The following is an 18,866-nucleotide window of genomic DNA, read 5'->3' as shown; positions in this document are numbered from 1 at the left end:
AGACTTTTGTGTAAGGTGTTTATTTATTTATTAATCTATACATCCTTCATCTGCCCACCCATCTACCACCATCCATCTATCCACCAACCTACCTACCCATCTATCCATCCATCCATCCATCTATCCATGCACCTACCTATCCATCATCCACCCATCCCTCCATCCAGCCATCCAGCCACCATCCACCCATCCATTCATCCATCCATCCAGCCACCCACCTATCCATCTATCCACCCCCCATCCATCCACCCACCTATCTACCCATTCATCCATCCATCCATCTACCTATCCATCATCCATCCGTCCCTCCATTCATTCATTCATCTTTCCATCCATTCAACCATCCATCCATGCATCCACTCATCCATCCATGAATTCATGCATTCTTGCATCCATGCACCCACCTATCCATCATCCATCATCCATCCATCCATCCATCTATCCATCCACACACCCACCCATCCATCCATCAATTCATCCATCCGTCCATCTTTTCAGAATTTGTTTCCCTATTATGTGCAAGACTCTGAGATGGATGGGTGCTATTATATGGTAGGCACTGAATAAAGTACAGTTTCTGTCCACAGAAGCTTACTGTCTAGGAGAAGGAGACACTGCATAAAGAAATAGAGCAGGGAAATGTTTCAGTCACTCTGCCAGGAGTGTGAACAGGGCCCAATGGGGTACAAGAGAAGGAGTGGCCAGCTCGACCTGGGAGCGTGGGAATGGCTGCACAGAGGAGTGGCAGTGTGAGGGGTCAGAGAGGGCCTGGGTGTTCTGGGAGAGGCAGGCATGTGAGCACAGGCACAGAGGCTACAAATAGCGTGACACCTCTGGGGAATGTGAAGATGACACCCAATGAGGCAGTGGCCTTGGACAAGGGAGGAGGGATGAAGGGTATCACCTTCTACCTAGTCTCTCCAGCCCTGGGGCCCCCCCGCCCCCCCTGCCCCCCGTTTCCTTTCTTCCTTTAGTGCCTGATCATCTTAAAGTGGCCTTTCTCCCGACCTAACTCCATTTCTAACCTCCTAAAGGAAGAGAAGGGAACTCCCGAGCCCCGTGGATGTGTGTGGGCACCCAGTGTCCTCCCTGGTTTGACTGCAGTGCCTACATGGATTAAAGGGCACCCACAGATGTAGAATTTAGCTTAAAGCCCACAGATGAGATTGACAGATGCTCAAAGCACAACTACAGTTGGCTGGTTTTGCTTTCAGTGAGTTCCTTATCTGCTTAAGTCCCGAAAGGGTCCTGTTTGGTTTCTTGAGAGACACTGGATGTGCTTAGAAGTTGGAGGGAGAACAGTCTTCAGGTTGGTGACACTCAGGGTGGGGAGCCCCCAGCCCAGGCCTAGGGCAAAGGGGCCCAGCTTGTCTGGAGCTGGCAGAGCTCTGGGTGTGCAGCAACACGTGCCGTTAGCCTTTGGCCTCTCTGTGCACCACACCTTGTGCCGTACGGAGGGGACTGTGTGTGAGCAGCTTGTGAACAGCTCCCAATTTCCCTTGGTCTCCCAAGGGCTGGCACACAAGGCCAGTAATGAACTTTCACCACTTGAAAACAAATGGGGCAGAGGCAGTGAGAAAGGGGAAAAAATACCAGTTTGATCAAGGGAAAATTCAGAATTTCATTACATCTTTACAATATCCAAATGGACTACTTCTAAGAATTCATAGACTAAGCTAATAAATTGCCCCAAAGAGGCCTCTAGGGAACCTGAACGGACAGATGGCCAAGAGCTATGCAGTGTTTTTAGAAAAGCAAGCAGTTCTCAGTGCTTTGATCATGGCTGGTTCTTTTAAGAGACTAAAACTCCAGAAATATTATTTACACTTGCCTGGTATGTAGGTAAACTCTTTCCCTGTCCCTTTTCAGAACTGACACAGATTCTGAGTCAAGGAAGGCCCAATTGGTGGGGATCTGCTGTATTTCCTGCATGTGGTGAGCGTGAGCCTGAAGTGTGGGCTTGGGAAGAGGAGGCCAGCCACTGTCACTACTGCTGGACTTCTGGGCGTGGCCGAGCCTCACAAATGTTAGGTCTGATGCTTCTGAGAGACAGGTCCCCATGGGAAAGGCATCTGCATGCCCTGCCGTGGATAATTAGAACGTAGGCCCCAGGACCTTATCCACTGAGATGAATTCTGGCCATCTGGTCTTTTAAAAACCTGGGTGAATCAGGATTAGAGGTGGCAGGTGCACGTCAGGGAGGCAGCAGGTGGAAGGTGAGGCCTGGGTCACCTAGGCTGGAGAACGGGAGGAGGAGACCTGCGTGGTGTCCTTGGGAAGGTTCTGCCGCTCATTTGTTCATTCAGCTCCTGTTTGTTGAATGTGGTGAGGTCCTTGCCAGGTCGGGTGGAGAGCAAGGTGGCTTAGGGGCTTTGCAGCTGAGAGGTAGAGACAGATTGGGGATATCCAGGTAAACAAATGCACAAAAACACTTCCAAGTTGTGATCATTGCTATTGAGGAGAGATGCTGAGATAGAGAGGAGTAGCGTTTATCATCATTTAAAGCCTGGTGTTCATCTGTCATGGTTCCCACGAGAGGAGGGCTTGGGCCACTGAGTGAAGCTGAGTTCCTCTGGGTGATTTGGAAAGAAGAAGATGGAGAATTGATTCTGGGACAAGGGGGCGTGTCTAGGGAATGAGGACCCAGGACAGTGAAAGGGGTGGAGAAAGAGACAGCAGATCACCTGTGCCTGCCTCTTGCACAAGGCGGGTCCTACTTTCTAAAACCAGTGCTTCATAATTGTGGGGACTGGGCCCTGGGCTTTGGCGTCAGGCAGACTGGATTGGCATCCTGCTCTTGCTCTTGCACGCAGGTGGGACTGGAACAGCAGGTTTCTTTCGCTCCACTCTCCTCAAAATCAGGATCTGAAGACTTAACTAGTAGGATTTGGGGGAAGATTAAAGATGTATTTAGAGCAGTCAGCATTGTGCCTCGATTATAGTAGGTGCTCCATAAATGTTAACTCCCTCTTTACCAACTATATTATATAATGTTTTAGACAATTGCACTGTTACTAGAAGGCAGACAAGTAGACTGATAGAGATATTTACCACTCTTTCATAAAATGTTCCCACCAGGTCACGAGCAGGGCACTCGGGGAGTGGGAGAGCGTCAGGCAGGGAGTGGGACCCTCTTCCTAGCCCACGTTTTCCTCACTTCGTCCCCTAGAAGGAGAGAGTGGGGTGGGCAGGATCTGGAGCTGAGCGCCCAGAGGCAGACTGGTTAAAACAGCATTCCTGTCCTCTTCCTTTGGAGATTCTGTTCAGGAGGTCTGAGCTGGGTTGCCAATGATCCCGAGAGCCTGAGAGTTTGGGAACCCTGGAACGTGATCTTTGAGGCCCCTTCTAGCCCGGATGCTCCTGAGCCAGCACGCAGGGGACCACGTGCACACTCCTCATTCGCCACCAGAGGGCGAGCCTGAGGCGCGTCGGCCAGAGCAGACGCCCTCTGCTCCAGCTGGGCAAAGGCCCCAGGGGAAATCCGCAATTACACAGAGAATGGGGTGCAAGGGGCTAATGTGGGGGTCCCTTGGGAGGCATGTGCGCTAACTGGTCATCAGAGGAAAAACCCAAGTCGACTAGATTCTGAGAAGTGCGCGCTTTCCTCCGTGCTCTGCTGTCTGGTGGGATTTGGCCAGAGGAGCCTCCTGTCTTTGCGCAGTGAGGATGTCTTCAGGACCCTTTGAGAGCCCAGCAGAGGCGGCAGCAGTCCGTCCAGTTTTGGCCGAAGCAGCGCCCGGCTCAGAGGGCCGGTCGGTGCTGACCCTCGGCGGCCGCCCCTGGTGAAGGGTGCACCCCCCGGGGAAGGCAGTGGGCAGGTCCTGGGCCACTGGCTCTTGGCCGTTCCTTCTGCAGTCTCTGCCCTTCAGGGTCACACACACAAAGACGACGATCTCATGGCCTGATTCCATCTGCAGCGAAGAAGGCGTCACTTCCAGCTCAAGCGTCCTAGTCAATGCCCTTCGTTTTTGGCAAAGAAGGATTCTGGCGCCTTCTCGCCACTGCTGCATTCATTGTACCCTGCTCCACAGGCTGCATTCGAGGCCGCAGCCCTTGGCGTCAGACTGCAGCAGTGCGGGCGCTTGGGGTTAGCTCCTCTTTGGCATCCCTAAGCTCTGTTCTTCCTGTCAGCAGTTTCTCTTTTGGAGTTTCCCTACTGGTGACATTCTGAACATTACACATCCACAGGGGCACAGGGGCCCCACAGAAGCAGAAATGGTTACTCCTGCCTCCCAAAGGGGGAAGATGAAACCAAGAGCAGTTAGGGGCTGGCCCGGGACAGAGCTTGGGCTGGGCAGATGCTGAGGAACTGAAAGCAGACCAGGCACCCGGCATCGCAGTGACATCTCGTTCCCCCACCCCCACTTCCCGGCAGGTTGTACGATGCCAACATGTTAAACATCCTGCCTGGGTGTCACCACTTGTCTGTCCACCCTGCGTCCAGTCCTTCTTGAGTCCCCACATCTGTCTGGCCCTCTGTAAGGATGATTAAGACTATTGAAAGAGTTTTTATTTTCCATGAGCTCAAATTTTGAATGGAAGAAAAATGATACTTAGGAAACTAATACAATGGGAAAAAGAGTTGGGAAAAGAAGTTAAGGTGTAGGTGAGCATTGTACAGAGTATGTGATCTAGTGGTGTAATACACATGTACAAAGAGTTATGGGGAGGGCAGAGAAAAGAACAATTTTCAAAATGGTGCCAAGAAAAAATTACCAGAGACGCCGTGTATGATTCTGGGGTTTTTATTGTAGGATTGGGTGCTCTCTCTTCGTGTCATGTCAGGCTTGGTGGTACATGGCAGTTTTGCTAGGGGAGGTGTAGCCTAAAATCTAGGCAGCTACAGCTCACAAAGAATAACAAGCTGCCATATAATAAATTTCTCTGCAGTTTCAGGGGCTTGGAGAAGGGGGCTGGCTGCCCAGAAGGAAGACCCAACAAAGCTACGAGGGCTAAGACAGAGGCCTGAGTCAGGGATTTTTTGACATCAAAACTTACCATGGTGGCGATGTGCAAGAATCTTTTGTTCTCATAATAGCGAGGACAGCACTTATTTATGCAGTAAATGTTGAGGGCATATGCCAGGGCCCAGGCAGTGTGCTGGCTGCTGGAAGGAGAGGCATGATCTGATTAGAAGAAATGGGCAAATCATTACAGTATGACGGGGCATGTGCTGTAATAGAGGTGAATACAGGAAGGAGTGCTCAAGGCTTTGCAGGGCAGGGTGGGGGAAGACTTCATAGAGGTGACATTTAAGCTCAGTCTTAGAGGGAAGGGGTTACAGAGACCTGCCTAGGGCAAGGCACACAGTTTCATGGGGCAGTGAAAGGTTTGCTCTGATGCTGTGGGTATGTGTGTGTGCCTGTGTGCACTTTTGGAACACGGGGACAGGGTGGGTGTCCAGGGATGGTAGATGAAGCTGCAGAGGAGGCTGCAGTCAGACTCTGATACAGCACCTGGCTAGAACTCACTCCTGTTCACACATCTCCCTGGACCACCCGGAATGCCCGGGATGTTACCATGTCATGCAATGACTGTATCTATCATATCTTGCTCTTTCCTGGTGCTGGGGGAGGAGTGTGGGAAGGTGGGGCTTCTGGAAGGGGTTACGAACGATCTTACAATGCTTTTTCATGTTGGATACATTTAATTTTTAAAAATTCACCCCGAGAAAAGATTCAAATATTAGGTTCATGAATAATGATTTGTAACTTTACAGGACATTTTCATTGAGAGTTTTTCTAAAGCGAGTGTAAAAAATATAGTTCATGTTTTTTTTTTAACAAGTTAATTAGTGCAGAGTGGATGGAAAATACTCCCCCAACCCCTTTTTACTTTTCTGAATTGCATTTAGCGGTAAATACGGTAAGAAATGCAGATTGCAGACAGTTCTTTTCTTTGGTCAATTAAAACTATACTCTATGTGCCAAATACTCTCTTAGGCTCTAGTCAGAACAGACAAATCAATTTAAACCTCACATCTTTGGATATTTATGAGTGGAAATGTCAATTATCATGGGCCAAGAACATCCTATCAATGACTACAGAATTAAGACCAAGGCAAATGAAACTGACACAAAAGCTCTTGCAAGCTTTTATTACGAAAGAAACTATTCCATGGCAAACTGGTAAATAACGAGATATACTTAAATCCATTAGGATCAAGCAACTTAGGAACAGGAAAATATAACAAGAATACAAACAATATAATTAGAGGTTATTTTGTTTTAAATTAATTTGAGTCCCACTATGTACTTGCTTGCCAAGTGGTATTTTTCTTATGATCTAATAGGACACTCCCTCCCCCAGGCTGGAACCTACTGTTGGCTTTCACAGGTAGGAAGGCACATTTTATGCTGTCTCAGACTTGCGACTTTACCCTTTGCTGGCTGACACCAATACTTGCTGACATCAACTCACTTTGCTCCTCGCACATCAGATAGTTGGAGGGGGAAGTGCTTCTGCTACCTTTTCAAGATGCACAGCTAACTCGAACTTGAATGAATTAACCAGTGCTGAAGCCTACTGCATAACGCACAATCCCTTTCTGGGACTTTAGATTTTACAGGTATAGGAGCGAAAGGGTCAGTTTGACACCATCTTTGAGTCTTGAAAGACACAACCTCTCAAAGTGGCCAGGGTGGTCAGGTGCAGAAAGACCCTGGAACTCAAGCCCACAATAGCCTACAGAATTATTCTGTATTTATCTGGTTAATCTTTGCCGAGCAGGTGTGAACCAATTAAATATTCTTCTTTCCTTTTTTATGGCTGTCCCATGGCTTAGATTATGTAGGGATTCTATGTACTGTCTGATCTCAAGCAGAGAAGCCCAAAAGCCATGGGCCAGTCCAGATGTTCGTCATTGCACTTGTTTGGGCTACCTCCAAAGGGGTCTCCTCCATCCCCCCTCCTGGTAGATTCCCCACGATCAGCTGGGCCAGATTTTTTCTTCTGCAGGGATTCTGCAGTTAGAACATCACGACATGGCTTGGATGGGCAAGGCCAAGGATTCCCAGGCCTGTTGGATCGCTAGGACGACGAAGAGGCCTTGAATGCCTTTTTAAATGACTACACTGGGGGGGGGGACTCAGGAATCTCGTGTTGTTTTTAACTCTGATTCCGGAGGTTTTCTCCTTGACTTAGTTTCCCTTTCCTTTGGGATTTATAATCTCTCCTTTTCTCTCGTTCCTCTTCTTCCCAGCTCATGTGCTCGCTGACGTCTACTGACACCCTCAATTCTTAGGGCTCTTTGGGCGCTGTAACACCAGCAACTTTCCCGCGCCAGATCTGCGGGCACCGGCGAAGCGCGCCCCCGGCCCGCCCCCGCGGTGGTCGGGGTGGGCCCGACTGTTTCAGAGCGCGAACGGGACCCCCAGATTAGGCCGTTTTTTGTGTCCCCTCCCGCCAAGTTCCTAGTGGCCTGAAGGCACAAAAGGACGTTTCAGGGAGGGGTTTCCCATACCAGCAGCCCCCCCCCATACCCCATGCCGCCCTTCCCTAAAAGCGGCTTCCTTCGGGCTTTCATTTCCAGCAGCCACGCCACGGCGCCCGCGCCCCCCTCCCGCCCCCGGGGCAGCCGCCCCTCTCGGGCTGGAGCGGCCGGGCGTGGCCGGCGCTGCCGTTCGCGTTCCCCGGCGCCCTCCCGGGCCGCGCGGCGCCGGCCGGCGGAGCAGTCGCGCGCTCGCCGCCAGCGCGGCCATTGGCTCGGCGCAGTCACCCCACGCGGGGCTGCAGCGCGGCCTCCGCGGATTGGCGCGCGCGCGGGCGAGCGCGTGCCTCACCGCAGCCCCGCCGTCTCGGGGTGCCGCCCCCTCCCCCAGTCCGCAGCGACCACCCCTCCATTGTCCCCGCGGGGCGGATGCTGCGTCTGGGGCCACCGCCAGCCGCAGTCCCCGCCGCCTGGGCCAGAGGAAAGCGCGCGAAAGGCGCGCGCCCCGCGCGGGCGCACGCGGCGACCGCCGCCCTCAGCCACTGCTGCAGCATTTCGCTCGCTCGCGCCGCTCCCCTTGCCGCCTGCGCTCATTTGCATATCCCGCGGCCGCGGCCAATCGGGGCCCGTCTCTCTCGCAGCGGATGGTTTCTGCTTGAGAGGAAAGGGAGTGGCCGGCGGCGCATGCGCCACGGTGGCCGCCTTGAACCGAGGCTTTTATTGCTGTAGTTTATTTCCACCCCCTTCCCTCCTGTTCTCTCTCTCTCTCTGTCTCTCTCTCTCTCTTTCTTTTTTTTTCCGCCCTAGCTGGGGCTGTGTTGGAGAAGAGGAAGAAAGAGAGACAGAGGATTGCATTTGTCTCTTACGTTCCTGAAATCTGCTGCCAGCAAGACCAGCTAGGCGGTTGCACATTTTTCAATTCTGCAAAAAAAAAAAAAAAAAAAAAATACCACGTCCCCTTTCCTGGCAATTTTTGCTTTGCAGTTGCCCTCTTGAAATTAATTTTTTTTTCCCAGGAGAGAGATGTCTTATCAGGGGAAGAAAAACATTCCACGCATCACGGTGAGTTTGGTACTTGGGAACTCCGCGGCGGGCCAGCGACCTTTTGTGGCACAGAATTTTCTTAAAAGGAGAAGGAGGGAGGGGGACCCAACTTTTTTTTTTCTCCTGTCCCTAACGGAGGCGACGGTGGTGGTGATGGGGTGGCGGGAACGCAGTGAGGAAGGATCATAAACCGTATTTTTGCAAGGCATTGAAACAGGGCGTGCGTGCGCGGAGGTGGCCGTGGGTAGCGCGCCAGATCCGCCGTGTCCTTCCATTGTCGCTGCGAGATGCTGCGGCGCTGCCCGCGGGCGCGAGCAAATGGAAGCCAGACTGAACGTGCACGCTCGGAGCTCGGATATTGTTCAGCCCGACTCCTCCAGCCAGGGAAGTGGGGATGGATCCTCCCCGCGTCTCCCGCCCCCACCATAAAGGGCTTTCTGGAGCCTTCTCCGGGGCTCCCCAGAAGAAGGAGCGGGTCCCAGCCTGGAGGCGTGATGACAGCAGAGGGATGCTGAAAGGAGCAGGGTGTACCGGAACGATGGGGAAACGGGAAAGGAAAACGGGCGCGCAGATGAGCAGAGGCAGGAGGCGGGGCCCAGGCGAGGGCTTTTTGTTGACCGGGGGTCGGTTTTCGGTGGCCCTCTTGGTGTCCTCGCCCTCGGGCTTGGGGCTGGGGCCCTGGCAGGGCTCTGGGCTCGCTTTCTCGTCCCCTCTGGCCTCGCCGCCGCCAGGGAGGCGTCCGCGTCGGCGCATACAAAGCGCTGGCGGGTGGGCGCGGGGACCGCGGGAGCGGCGCCGGGGAGGTAATGGCGCTGCGCGACGCGCGAGCAGATGGCCCGGCCCGGCCAGACAATGATCGCAGCGGCCCAAGGGTCGGCGATATTCGGGGGCCTGGGCTTGTTGGTTTGGAAATCACGGGGGCAACATCTGTGCCGTGAATTCGCGGTGCCTCGGGGATGAACGTCGCTGCTCGCGCCCACTCCCCTCCCCGTCTTTTCCTGAAGCATCTCGCCAGTCCTCGTCTCTGCATCCCCGGCGAGATCCCGGGCAGGGAGGGACGCGGGGAAATTCATTGTTATGTAATGATGTGCAATCCGATTGCAGCCGGCAGGCTGATTCCCGGGTGCAGCCGGGGGCTGAGGCAGAGATTGAAAGAATCTCTCACACAGTCAAGATGTATTTTTAGAGCTAGATTGGAGGGCGGGCTTTCGCTTGTGTTTTCCCTTTAGCCACGGGCACCCCGGCCCACCCCCCCCTGCAGAAGGGCACACCCGCAGGAGAAAGGTGCGGGAGCAAATGCGCAGGGGAGCGGGCGTGTGCTCGCAGGATCTCCAGCCTGAGCGGGGTGGTTCTGCAGCGAGGGTGGGTAATTAGCTCTTTCTCGAAGGCAAAACACGCAAGATCCCAAAGGGCTGGGCACGGGGGACCCAACCTTAGTTGTTCCCCGCGCTGGAAGAAGGGGGAGGGGGGCAGATTTGCTGTCTTCGTGAATGAACGAAGCAGTTTCATTTTGACAGTGTGGGGAAGAAAAAAAATTTTTAAAAGCAAACAATCAACAACAGCAATTTTTAAAAGAGCGCCCCCTCCATCCTTTTTTTAAAAAATCTGGCTGCATTATCATAGGACCTATAGCATGGTGTCTCTCCCTCCACCAGCAGGGCCAGCCTCTTATGTAAGAGCCTTCTGGAAGGCACTAGAGTGAAGGCGACTATGATGTTTCGATTTTTTTCCTGGCATGATGTTGGCTGGGGAGATTCGAGGTGATGGCTGGGCCAGGTACCTTAAGGACTAATGGGGACAGGTGGTGAAGGGCACAGCTTCTCTTTGCCTCCCAGGTGACATTTATCCTGTAAGAAGCACAGAGATCTGGAAGAAAAGGGAGAATCATTGTAGACAGAGGAAGGTGCACTGAGTCAAGTGACCTGGGCAAGTGGCTGAAGCTCTCTGAGCCTCAGTTTCCTTATGTGTCAGGGAAATAGAATCTGGCCACATCTACCTCACAGATTCGTTTTTGAGGCTCCTATAGCATGATATGCACGGCAGGATTTTGTAAAGGTCTTTACATTTACATTAACATTATGCAGGTGCAGGAATGATTGTTGACTATTCCCATGTGGCTTTCCAAAGTCTGCATCAGCATGAAGGACCCAACAGTGTACACATTGAAATGATCTTACTGTTTTTCAGTATGTTAGAGAACAATAAATACTTTCTAAACCCAGGTGTGTGTGCATTTATGTGTAAAAGTGTCTTTTTTTTTGTTCCTTGCTGTCCATTAGCGTATATATTTTTAAAAGATTTTTAGTGACTTCCTTTTCTTGGTAGCTGCTAAATATAAGTAGCATTTGCTGAGAATATTGTTTTCTAACTGAATTTTAAACTGTCAATATGAATGCTGTTCTCTGCAATGTGTTGCATATTAAAATGACACTATATGGTTCAGCTTGTAAGGTTTAAACCCAGTCTGCAATAATACAGGTGCATATTTACTGAACAGCCTTAACATTGCATTCCATCAGCAGCATTTGGAATACTGATGAGTCATAATGTAGCATTTCTGTTACATTCTTGGCCCTTATGTACTGCCTGCTCTTTATTTTTTTGCACAAATATCACCAATTAAAATATTAAGTGCATCAACAATCTATGGTGGTGTTAGATTTTAGAATGTGCCATCTCATATACTTTATCATAAAATGTTACCTTTTTCTTAACAACTTAAATGGTGTATTTTTTGTAGTCTTTTTTTCTCTCTTTTTGCTACTCTTGCTGTGATTTACTTCACAGACTAATGCAAATATAAAGGACATACTGAACTGAAACCTTGTTGCATTTGAACCAAGTATATTTGTGCAGTGTATCCCATGACAACAGACTTTTGGTCAATTTTCTTTGACACAAACCTTGCCAAGATGTGTCTTTCCTATATGTGGGTGTATTTTTTTTTTTCTTAGATGAGGTTTAGCCAAAAGCTAAAGAAGTATTAGCTATTATTTTCTTTATAGAAAATGTTTTCACTGTTCATCAATGGGAGGTTTTTTTTTTTTTTTTTTTTGCTTTCAGGTCTAAGGTATAATTGAAAAAGATGTTCATTTATCTAGGAAAAGCTTTAGGCTTTGCCGGTGTGTTCTGATTCATCAAGTGGTGAATGGGTTGCTACATAGCAGTTTACCTTTGTCATGAACCTTTCCAATATTGGCTCATTTTGAACATCACTTTTGAATAGTAACCATGTATCCTTAGCTTATTTATCTTAGTAACTGGTGTTTCTCATGGGTCAGTTATGCATTGTGACCTTACTACTACCTCTTTGTTTCAGAGTGATCGTCTTCTGATCAAAGGAGGTAAAATTGTTAATGATGACCAGTCGTTCTATGCAGACATATACATGGAAGATGGGTTGATCAAGTAAGTGTAACTCTTGATATAGAGACATACTCGCACACCTGCCGGTAACTCAGTATCAAGCTTTAATGACATCAAAGAGTGACCAGCTAAATATCTGTTTAAAATTAGTGAATTTGAAAGCTTAGATTTAGGGAATTCAAAGCAACAATTATATGCACACCCATTTCATTATGTATTATGTAATTTACTATTTTTAACCGAGGTGACACAGTATCTTCTTGTTGCCAGCTCAGCTCCTTGGTTTGTGATATGTTGAATATATTAAAGATTTCCTAGAATGTAGTTGTTTGGGATGGATTGCCCAATCATAGGACACAGAGATGGAATACAGCCTCTTCTATTAAGATAGCACATCTGCTTTCTTCATCAAGAATCCAAGTTGGAGAGGCCAAAGAAGGATACCAAGTTAATTACCAAGTAACACAGACAAATTACTGCTTAATCCTGGAGGAATTTTAGGTTTCATTCTTTAAGTGGCAACTAGCACAAATGAGACTGCCCTTGTGTTTATTGTGTGTTATGTTACAAAGGACAAACAACAGAGCAGTTACTGACTTTGGGTGTTTTGGGACCCTAGAGGGTTAAGTGAGCTGAGTACATACCAGTATCCTTGTGCCCTGCCTGCTGGGATGGCTTACAAGGCCCTGGAGAAATAGCACATCTGTTTAAAGACAAACACTGCAGCAAATGACATCTTTTAAATAAGCAGCATTCATCAAGTGCTAGCAGCTAACCAGTCCGGAGGAGTGGAAAACTGGGGTGGATAGGACTATTCTCTGGAAGCTCACGCCCTGATTTATGAACCTAAAATAGGTTTCAACATTTCCACATTTAATGGTTTCTCCATGTGTGTTTTGCTGTGACAGTCTCAGCTCTGGGCTCTCAACTGCCATGACTTTCATGTTCCATTTTCCCCAATTATAAGGCAGATGATCAAGTCTAGCAGAGAGACATTGGCCTAGAAATGTCTCTCACAGGCTTGTATGCTATTTTTAGTCATCACTCATTTGTTCTAGAACTTTACCAACTCCTCCTTGATTAATACTCTTTTTTAAAAAATTGGGAGAAATATATAGTAAAAATATTTTTTAAAATTAGAAATAAATCATCTCCCCTAACATAATGAATATTCATTTTTCTGCCTGTATTATCTAACTTGCCGAGCAAATGCTTCCAAATTTTGGATCATTGCAATCGTAGTGTTCTCTTTTTCTTCTTGTTCTTTTTTTTTTTTTTTTGGCTTTGTTTTGTTCTACCCCCACCCTTGTATCTTATCTTCCCTCTAAGTGAAAAAGGATATGATGAAAATAAATGTTTGGAAAGTACAGCCAGGTCTGGAGAAAAATTGCTGTAGGATAATTAGCTCCACTGTGTGTGTTGTAAAGAAAGTTTAGTGACATTTTGTATAAATATCTTGGGGCTTGGTTATAATTTGATCTTAGGAGTTTGTTGGTAACTAAATCTCTTTGAATGGGGCTTCTGATACCTTATTTAAATTTTGCTTTCTGGTATACTCTGCTTTGCCTCTTAGTTGGGGTAGGGAGTGGATAGTGCTTCTGTTATGAGTCATAACAGTAATCTGAAAAGCCCATGGTTCCTATCAAAGAATGGGTGATAGGTTAGTGAAAGTAGCTGTCAGATTCCATTTTATTCCATGTTTCATTTATAACCCTTATCTCCAACCCTGTTTATTTAGGCAAATAGGCGAGAACCTGATTGTGCCAGGAGGGGTGAAAACCATAGAAGCCCATTCCCGGATGGTGATCCCCGGAGGAATTGATGTCCATACGCGTTTCCAGATGCCCGACCAGGGAATGACGTCTGCCGATGACTTCTTCCAAGGAACCAAGGCAGCCCTGGCTGGGGGAACCACCATGATCAGTAAGAGTCTCACGCATCACCTTTGTGGTGCTCAGGAACTGTGGTCATTTGAAAATCAGTCTGTGTTGTTCGATTCTTTCCTTCTGAAAGTTTCTGAAGTGAGCAGTGCTTTGACCTACCAAATAAGGGAGTGAGGATGTGTCAGCCACTTCTCTTATTTCATTATGCTCATTTGCCGTCAAATTTCAAGTTCTCTGGCTGAACTGGGGAATCGGGTTCTAGGAAATTTGGGTAGGATAAGAGGAATTGGCTTCTTGCTTTCTCTGCTTGAGGATTTTCCTTGGCCCCCAAATGTGATTGGGTTGTGAAAACACAGCATTTGGAGTCATCTTCAAGGCTACTAGTTTTGAGCCTTTGCTCATAGGTATTTGATTTTGATTTTTAAAAATATTCCCAAGGGTATTTCTTTTCAGAAGGGAGATGGGGTGCAGCAAATGGATTGTTGAACCAGGAACCTCTGTCCCATGGATATAAAAATCCAATGGGAAGAGGGATATTTCTAGCCTGGGTTGGATGTAAAAGGAATTGGGCAGCCCTGCCTGGAGGGGGATCTACAGATAATAACTGTCCTTTAGATACGAAACTCCGACACCCACAGCTGGGTTCCCCGGGTGCCCCTTAAATATCGCACTGAGGGCTTTGTGCTTTTTTTCAGCCAAATCTAAGTAAGCCATATTCACTGAACACAGCACACATGCTACGAGTTTGCTTGTGAACCGTCTGATTCCAGTGTGCCTACGGATTGTCCTTTTGACAAATGTCATTTTGTTTTTGAGGAGGTGGACAAGCTGCACAGTGGCCCATCAGATATATATTTTAAAAAATAGATTTTATGCAAGAGTGAAAGTCAACATAGTGTCTGTCATATACAAAAAGCTAACAAGTTTGGTTCAGAAGAGGGTCTAAGTAGAAGGAACTCAGCTATTTCTGTTTTAGAAAAACCTATCTTGCTGGTTATTTTTCAGAGTGATGGTCTTTTTACCTGTGGCTTTGGGGTCTTTCCAGAAGATTCTTTTTTTTCTTTTTATCTTGCCTGAGCTAGAGGAACGCTGTCCTGTCCCCCTTTCCCCCCACAGTCAGAGTTCCCCTGCATTGTAAGTCACTCACTCACCCTCTGGGTCCTCCCTGTTCTGGTCTTCAGTGTCTGAAGTGTCAGGGGCCTCCAAGCATGAGCCTTGTGACTTCTGTCCTGCTGCACAGGTTGCCTTCTGACCTGGTGGGTGCCATTCCCAAGGGTGGCCCTTTGTGCTCACCCTGGGACCCGGCTAGTGCACCAGCCTGCCCCTTTGTCAGTTGTTCAGGACTTCCTGGCACCTGTAGGGGTTTTTGCCCCACCCCAGGGCGGGCTGTGGAATAACGACTCTTACGCTTTGGGAGCACAGACTGCTTGGTGTCAGCTGGGAAGGCCAAGTCAAGGTGACAGTCTGCCTCAGTGTGGAGTTCATATGGAGGTCCTGTAGGTCCCTGCATTGGTCACAGGGGATCAGTAGCCATAAATAACACTTCCTGAGTGAGTGGTCAGTGATGTCTATCACTGGAGGAGGAAATGCCCCCAACCAGGAGTCGGGAGTTCTGGTCTGACACTAACTTGCTGTGTGACCTTGGGCAGGTCACCTCACTTCTCTGTGCTTTAGCTGTGCATCTGCCCCATGAAGGGTTTGCATTAGATGACCCGGGAAGTCCTTCCTGGCTCCCACATTCAGTCATTCACTGAACTCAAAGAGAGATTTTGCCTCTGATCAAATGCACTTTGCTCAGCAGATGCAGAAAGGCCGTTTTTCTCTCTGATTTACTTGAAAGGCCCTGTCAGTGTGTTTTCTCCTCTCCTGTGCCCCTGTATGTGCCTCTTCACTCCTCGCACCTGCCCCATGCTTCGGCCCCTCCATCTGCTTTTTAACCCTTCCCTGCCTTCCCTCCCCTGCCATGGGGCACAGCCTTCTTGCCGCCACCCCGACTTTCACAGTGGCTGTGGCCTTCTCCCCATTCACCCATGTGGGCTCCTTCTGTGTGGGGCGAGGCACATCTTTATGAGTCCCACACCTGGCCCAGGGAGCCCAGAATAGTCAGCAGACGGCCTCGTGGGCAGATGGTCAGGAAAGGGGACTCGGACAGAGTGCGGTGGCATCTTCCTGTGTGCTCTGTGATGCAGTCAGGCTGAGGAGTGGGGTGGGGCTGTCTAATGAGCAAACCTCGAAGTATAAAAGTAATCAGAGGTGGCCACGTGTGGTCAGTTGTCACACCCAAACTCCATTGCTTTTGTAGCCTGAGAAAAACATTAACTACTCTGGCAAATAACCAGCCATGGTTACTGCCCTCGTAGAATTTCTGCCAGCCTGCCTTTCCCTCCAGAGGTGAGCAGTAATGACACCGATGAGGAAATTAGAAATTTTTTGTCTTTTTTCTGCTTGCTGGCCGTGCATTCCGCATTGCTTCAAATGAGCAAGTGACTGGGGCTTCACAGAGAAGGCCTTGCAACGAAAGAGACATCACTTGGTGCAACTTCGTTGGTAGCTACCACCTGCCCTCCAATGAGATAGCAGCTTCTTTGATGCTTATCGAGTCTAGAAAGAAATGCTTAGGGCGCTTTGAACAGATTCAAGTGACCGCCTCACATGCCCACTGCTGTTTGCTGAAACAAGCCCTCCTCCCTCCTGGCTTTCTGACTTGCTCCAGGCCGTGTCCCCTGCGCTCACGGCTGATTCTTCACCCGCCTCCCTGCTGGCTGTGTGTTTCCCAGGTCACAGGCTCTGGAGGCTCCATTTCTGTCTGAGATGGCACTGCCCGCAGAGGAAAAATGTTCCCAGTTTTAAAAAGGAGATGGCACGTCAGCAGCAGAAAATAATATTATTGCCATCAAACAGAGCCTGGTATTGAGAGTCACACAATGAGAGCTTTGTGAGGGGGACTCTGCGGGGCAGGAGGAATGCCCTTTGCCCTTTCCACCAGTGGTGGGTGGGCAGAGACTCCAGACATACCCTGTAGGCGGCATCCAGCCCGGCTGAGGGATTACGGGGGTGGCAGGGTTGCTGCCCGGAGAAAACACTATGGACTTTGCAGAGGCTTTATGGTCATCAGAGGCGTTAGGACCCCAGAGTCTCCAGGAAGCAGGTGGGAACAGTTACCTCCATTTACAGAGGGGAAGCCTGAGCCCAGAGGGACAGGCACTGCTTGCCAACCCTTGCCCTGTGTGTCGGTGCAGGTGGCAGGCGTGGACCACACACCTGCAGCTCTGGCCGCATGACCTCCCAGCTGTACCACCTTTGCTTTCAGCCTCAGTTATCTCATCTGCAAAATGGGGAAGGTTGTTACAAAGACGGACTGCGGCGGCATCAGAACAGCAACTGACTGGTAGTGAGCACTCAGGTGTGGTGGTCACTGTCATTCCATCCTGTGCTGGGTACCGTGACCTCCCATCTCGGGTACACTCCTTGGAGCTCTGTTCTCCCGACAGAGCCAGAGAAAGAGGCTTTAGCTGCCAGGAGGCCGGGCCTGAGCTCCCCCAAGAGAAGGAGTTCTCCTGGCGCAGCCAGTAGCGGCATGCATGCCTCGGTGTCCCCGGGAGGTGCATCTTAAAACATTCTACTTCCTGGCCTCACCCAAGCTATTAAAGCAGGAAATATGCTGGTGTAGCCTGTGAATCTGCGTTTTAATCCGGCGCTGGTCCAGAGTATTGGGAACTGTTTGACAGGGTAGGTCTCAGGGGTCGGTGCCAGATCTACAGACTCTGGACCTCCAGGGATATTGGGAGCCACTGCTGTGCATGTCCTTTCTGCTCACCTGAACTCAAGCTTTCCCTAGAGGACGTGGAGCTCTGGGCACAGCACACCCCGGGGGGCTTCCTGGTGCAGCAGAGATCAGGATTGGAGCAGGAGAAAGGGAGGAGTGCTGTCCCTGCGAGGGCTGGAAGGGGTCCTCCTTCCCGAACTCTAGACCTGTCACTTCTCTGGCTGCGCCTCCATCCACCTGTCCCCAGTCGGACTCCGCCTCTGCTCTCAGATCCCTGCCGCCTTCCCAGCGCCAGGGCCTGGAGAGGCTGCCCTTGTGGTCGTGCTGGCTGGAACCCACAGAGCCATCCTGGCGTCTTCCTGTTCGCATGCCGCGTCCAGTTGCTTTTGTTCCATGTTATCTCTTGCACCCGTTTCTTTACCCTACTGATCCAGACCTTTGTTGGCTCTTACTGGATTTTTGCCCAGCCATCTGAGGAGTCTCAGTGCCCCAGTCTCTGTTGCCGGGTTCTTTCTCCAGCACGGCTTTGATCGCGCCATCTCCTCTGAAGCCTGCAGTGGTTCCCTCTTGCTCAGAGAAGTCAGCCCAGGTGTCAGAGCCCTCCACGACGGGCCCAGTCATGCCAGACTCACCTTGTCACCCTCTCTTCATTTCTTTGCCTCCAGAAATATTGCTACTCTTAGCAGCCCAGCCTGGGTGCCCCCTGCTTCCTGGAGCTGCTCCGCTGCCCCCTCCCTGCAGTCTCTGGCGGCTGCCTGGCACCTTGGCAAACACTGGGTGTTTATCCCGTGCCCCTTGTGGCATTCAGCCTTGCATTGCGATTCAGGCCAGGCCCTCTGCCTCTTCCATTTTCCTATTCTCCACTCCTGGGGCAATGTCTCTCTCCTAGGAGACACCCCATTAATGCCCACCTGAGGGTGGATGAATGAGCGGATGGATACATACGCCAACTTGATTTGGTTTCCTGCTGTGTCCGAGTGACGCCAGAGGATGGAGTGTCGTGGGGAGGGAAGAAGGGTTTCTGTGTCCAACCCCAGCGGGAGCAGCTGCTTCCTCAGTGGTGCCCTCCTTTCTGCAGCCCCGGCACCTCCAGTCTCTGTGGTCAGCTGTGGCAGTGGTGGGGGAGGATGGTAGGAGGGGAACGCCCAGAGCCCCAGCGTGGCCTGTGGTTGTGGATGGTTGTGGACAGGGACGGCTCCCGCTGCCTGGGCTGTTCTTCACAGGGAGGTGGGGACAGCAGCTCTCATACTGGTCCTCTTGGGAGAGAGCTTGTCAATCAGTACGGAGGGTCACGCCTTAGAGAAGTCACGTGGCCTTGAGCACTGTGGCAGACTCAGCTGTCACCCTGAAACCTCTTGGGCTCGTCCCAGCTCTTCCC

General features: G+C 50.1%; 1 protein-coding gene across 3 annotated transcripts in view; it reads left to right on the top strand.

Moving 5' to 3' along the window:
* DPYSL2 (dihydropyrimidinase like 2) overlaps positions 1-18,866 on the top strand; it is a 91,252-nt gene that overhangs the window by 21,386 nt on the left and 51,000 nt on the right. For 2 of the 3 annotated variants that reach the window (XM_069485110.1, XM_069485111.1), the window contains exons 1-3: positions 8,140-8,491; positions 11,793-11,881; positions 13,578-13,762. In XM_069485110.1, the coding sequence (XP_069341211.1) occupies positions 8,453-8,491; positions 11,793-11,881; positions 13,578-13,762 (313 nt within the window). In that variant the 5' untranslated portion in view covers positions 8,140-8,452. Of the gene's footprint in view, positions 1-8,139; positions 8,492-11,792; positions 11,882-13,577; positions 13,763-18,866 lie in introns of those variants that run through there. The other variant, XM_069485109.1, reaches the window with a different exon arrangement.

The sequence above is a fragment of the Eulemur rufifrons genome, chromosome 12 (assembly GCF_041146395.1).
Source record: "Eulemur rufifrons isolate Redbay chromosome 12, OSU_ERuf_1, whole genome shotgun sequence".
Classification (NCBI taxonomy): domain Eukaryota; kingdom Metazoa; phylum Chordata; class Mammalia; order Primates; family Lemuridae; genus Eulemur; species Eulemur rufifrons.
Note: the sequence above shows the minus strand (reverse complement) of the source record. Positions and strands in the feature narration are given on the sequence as shown.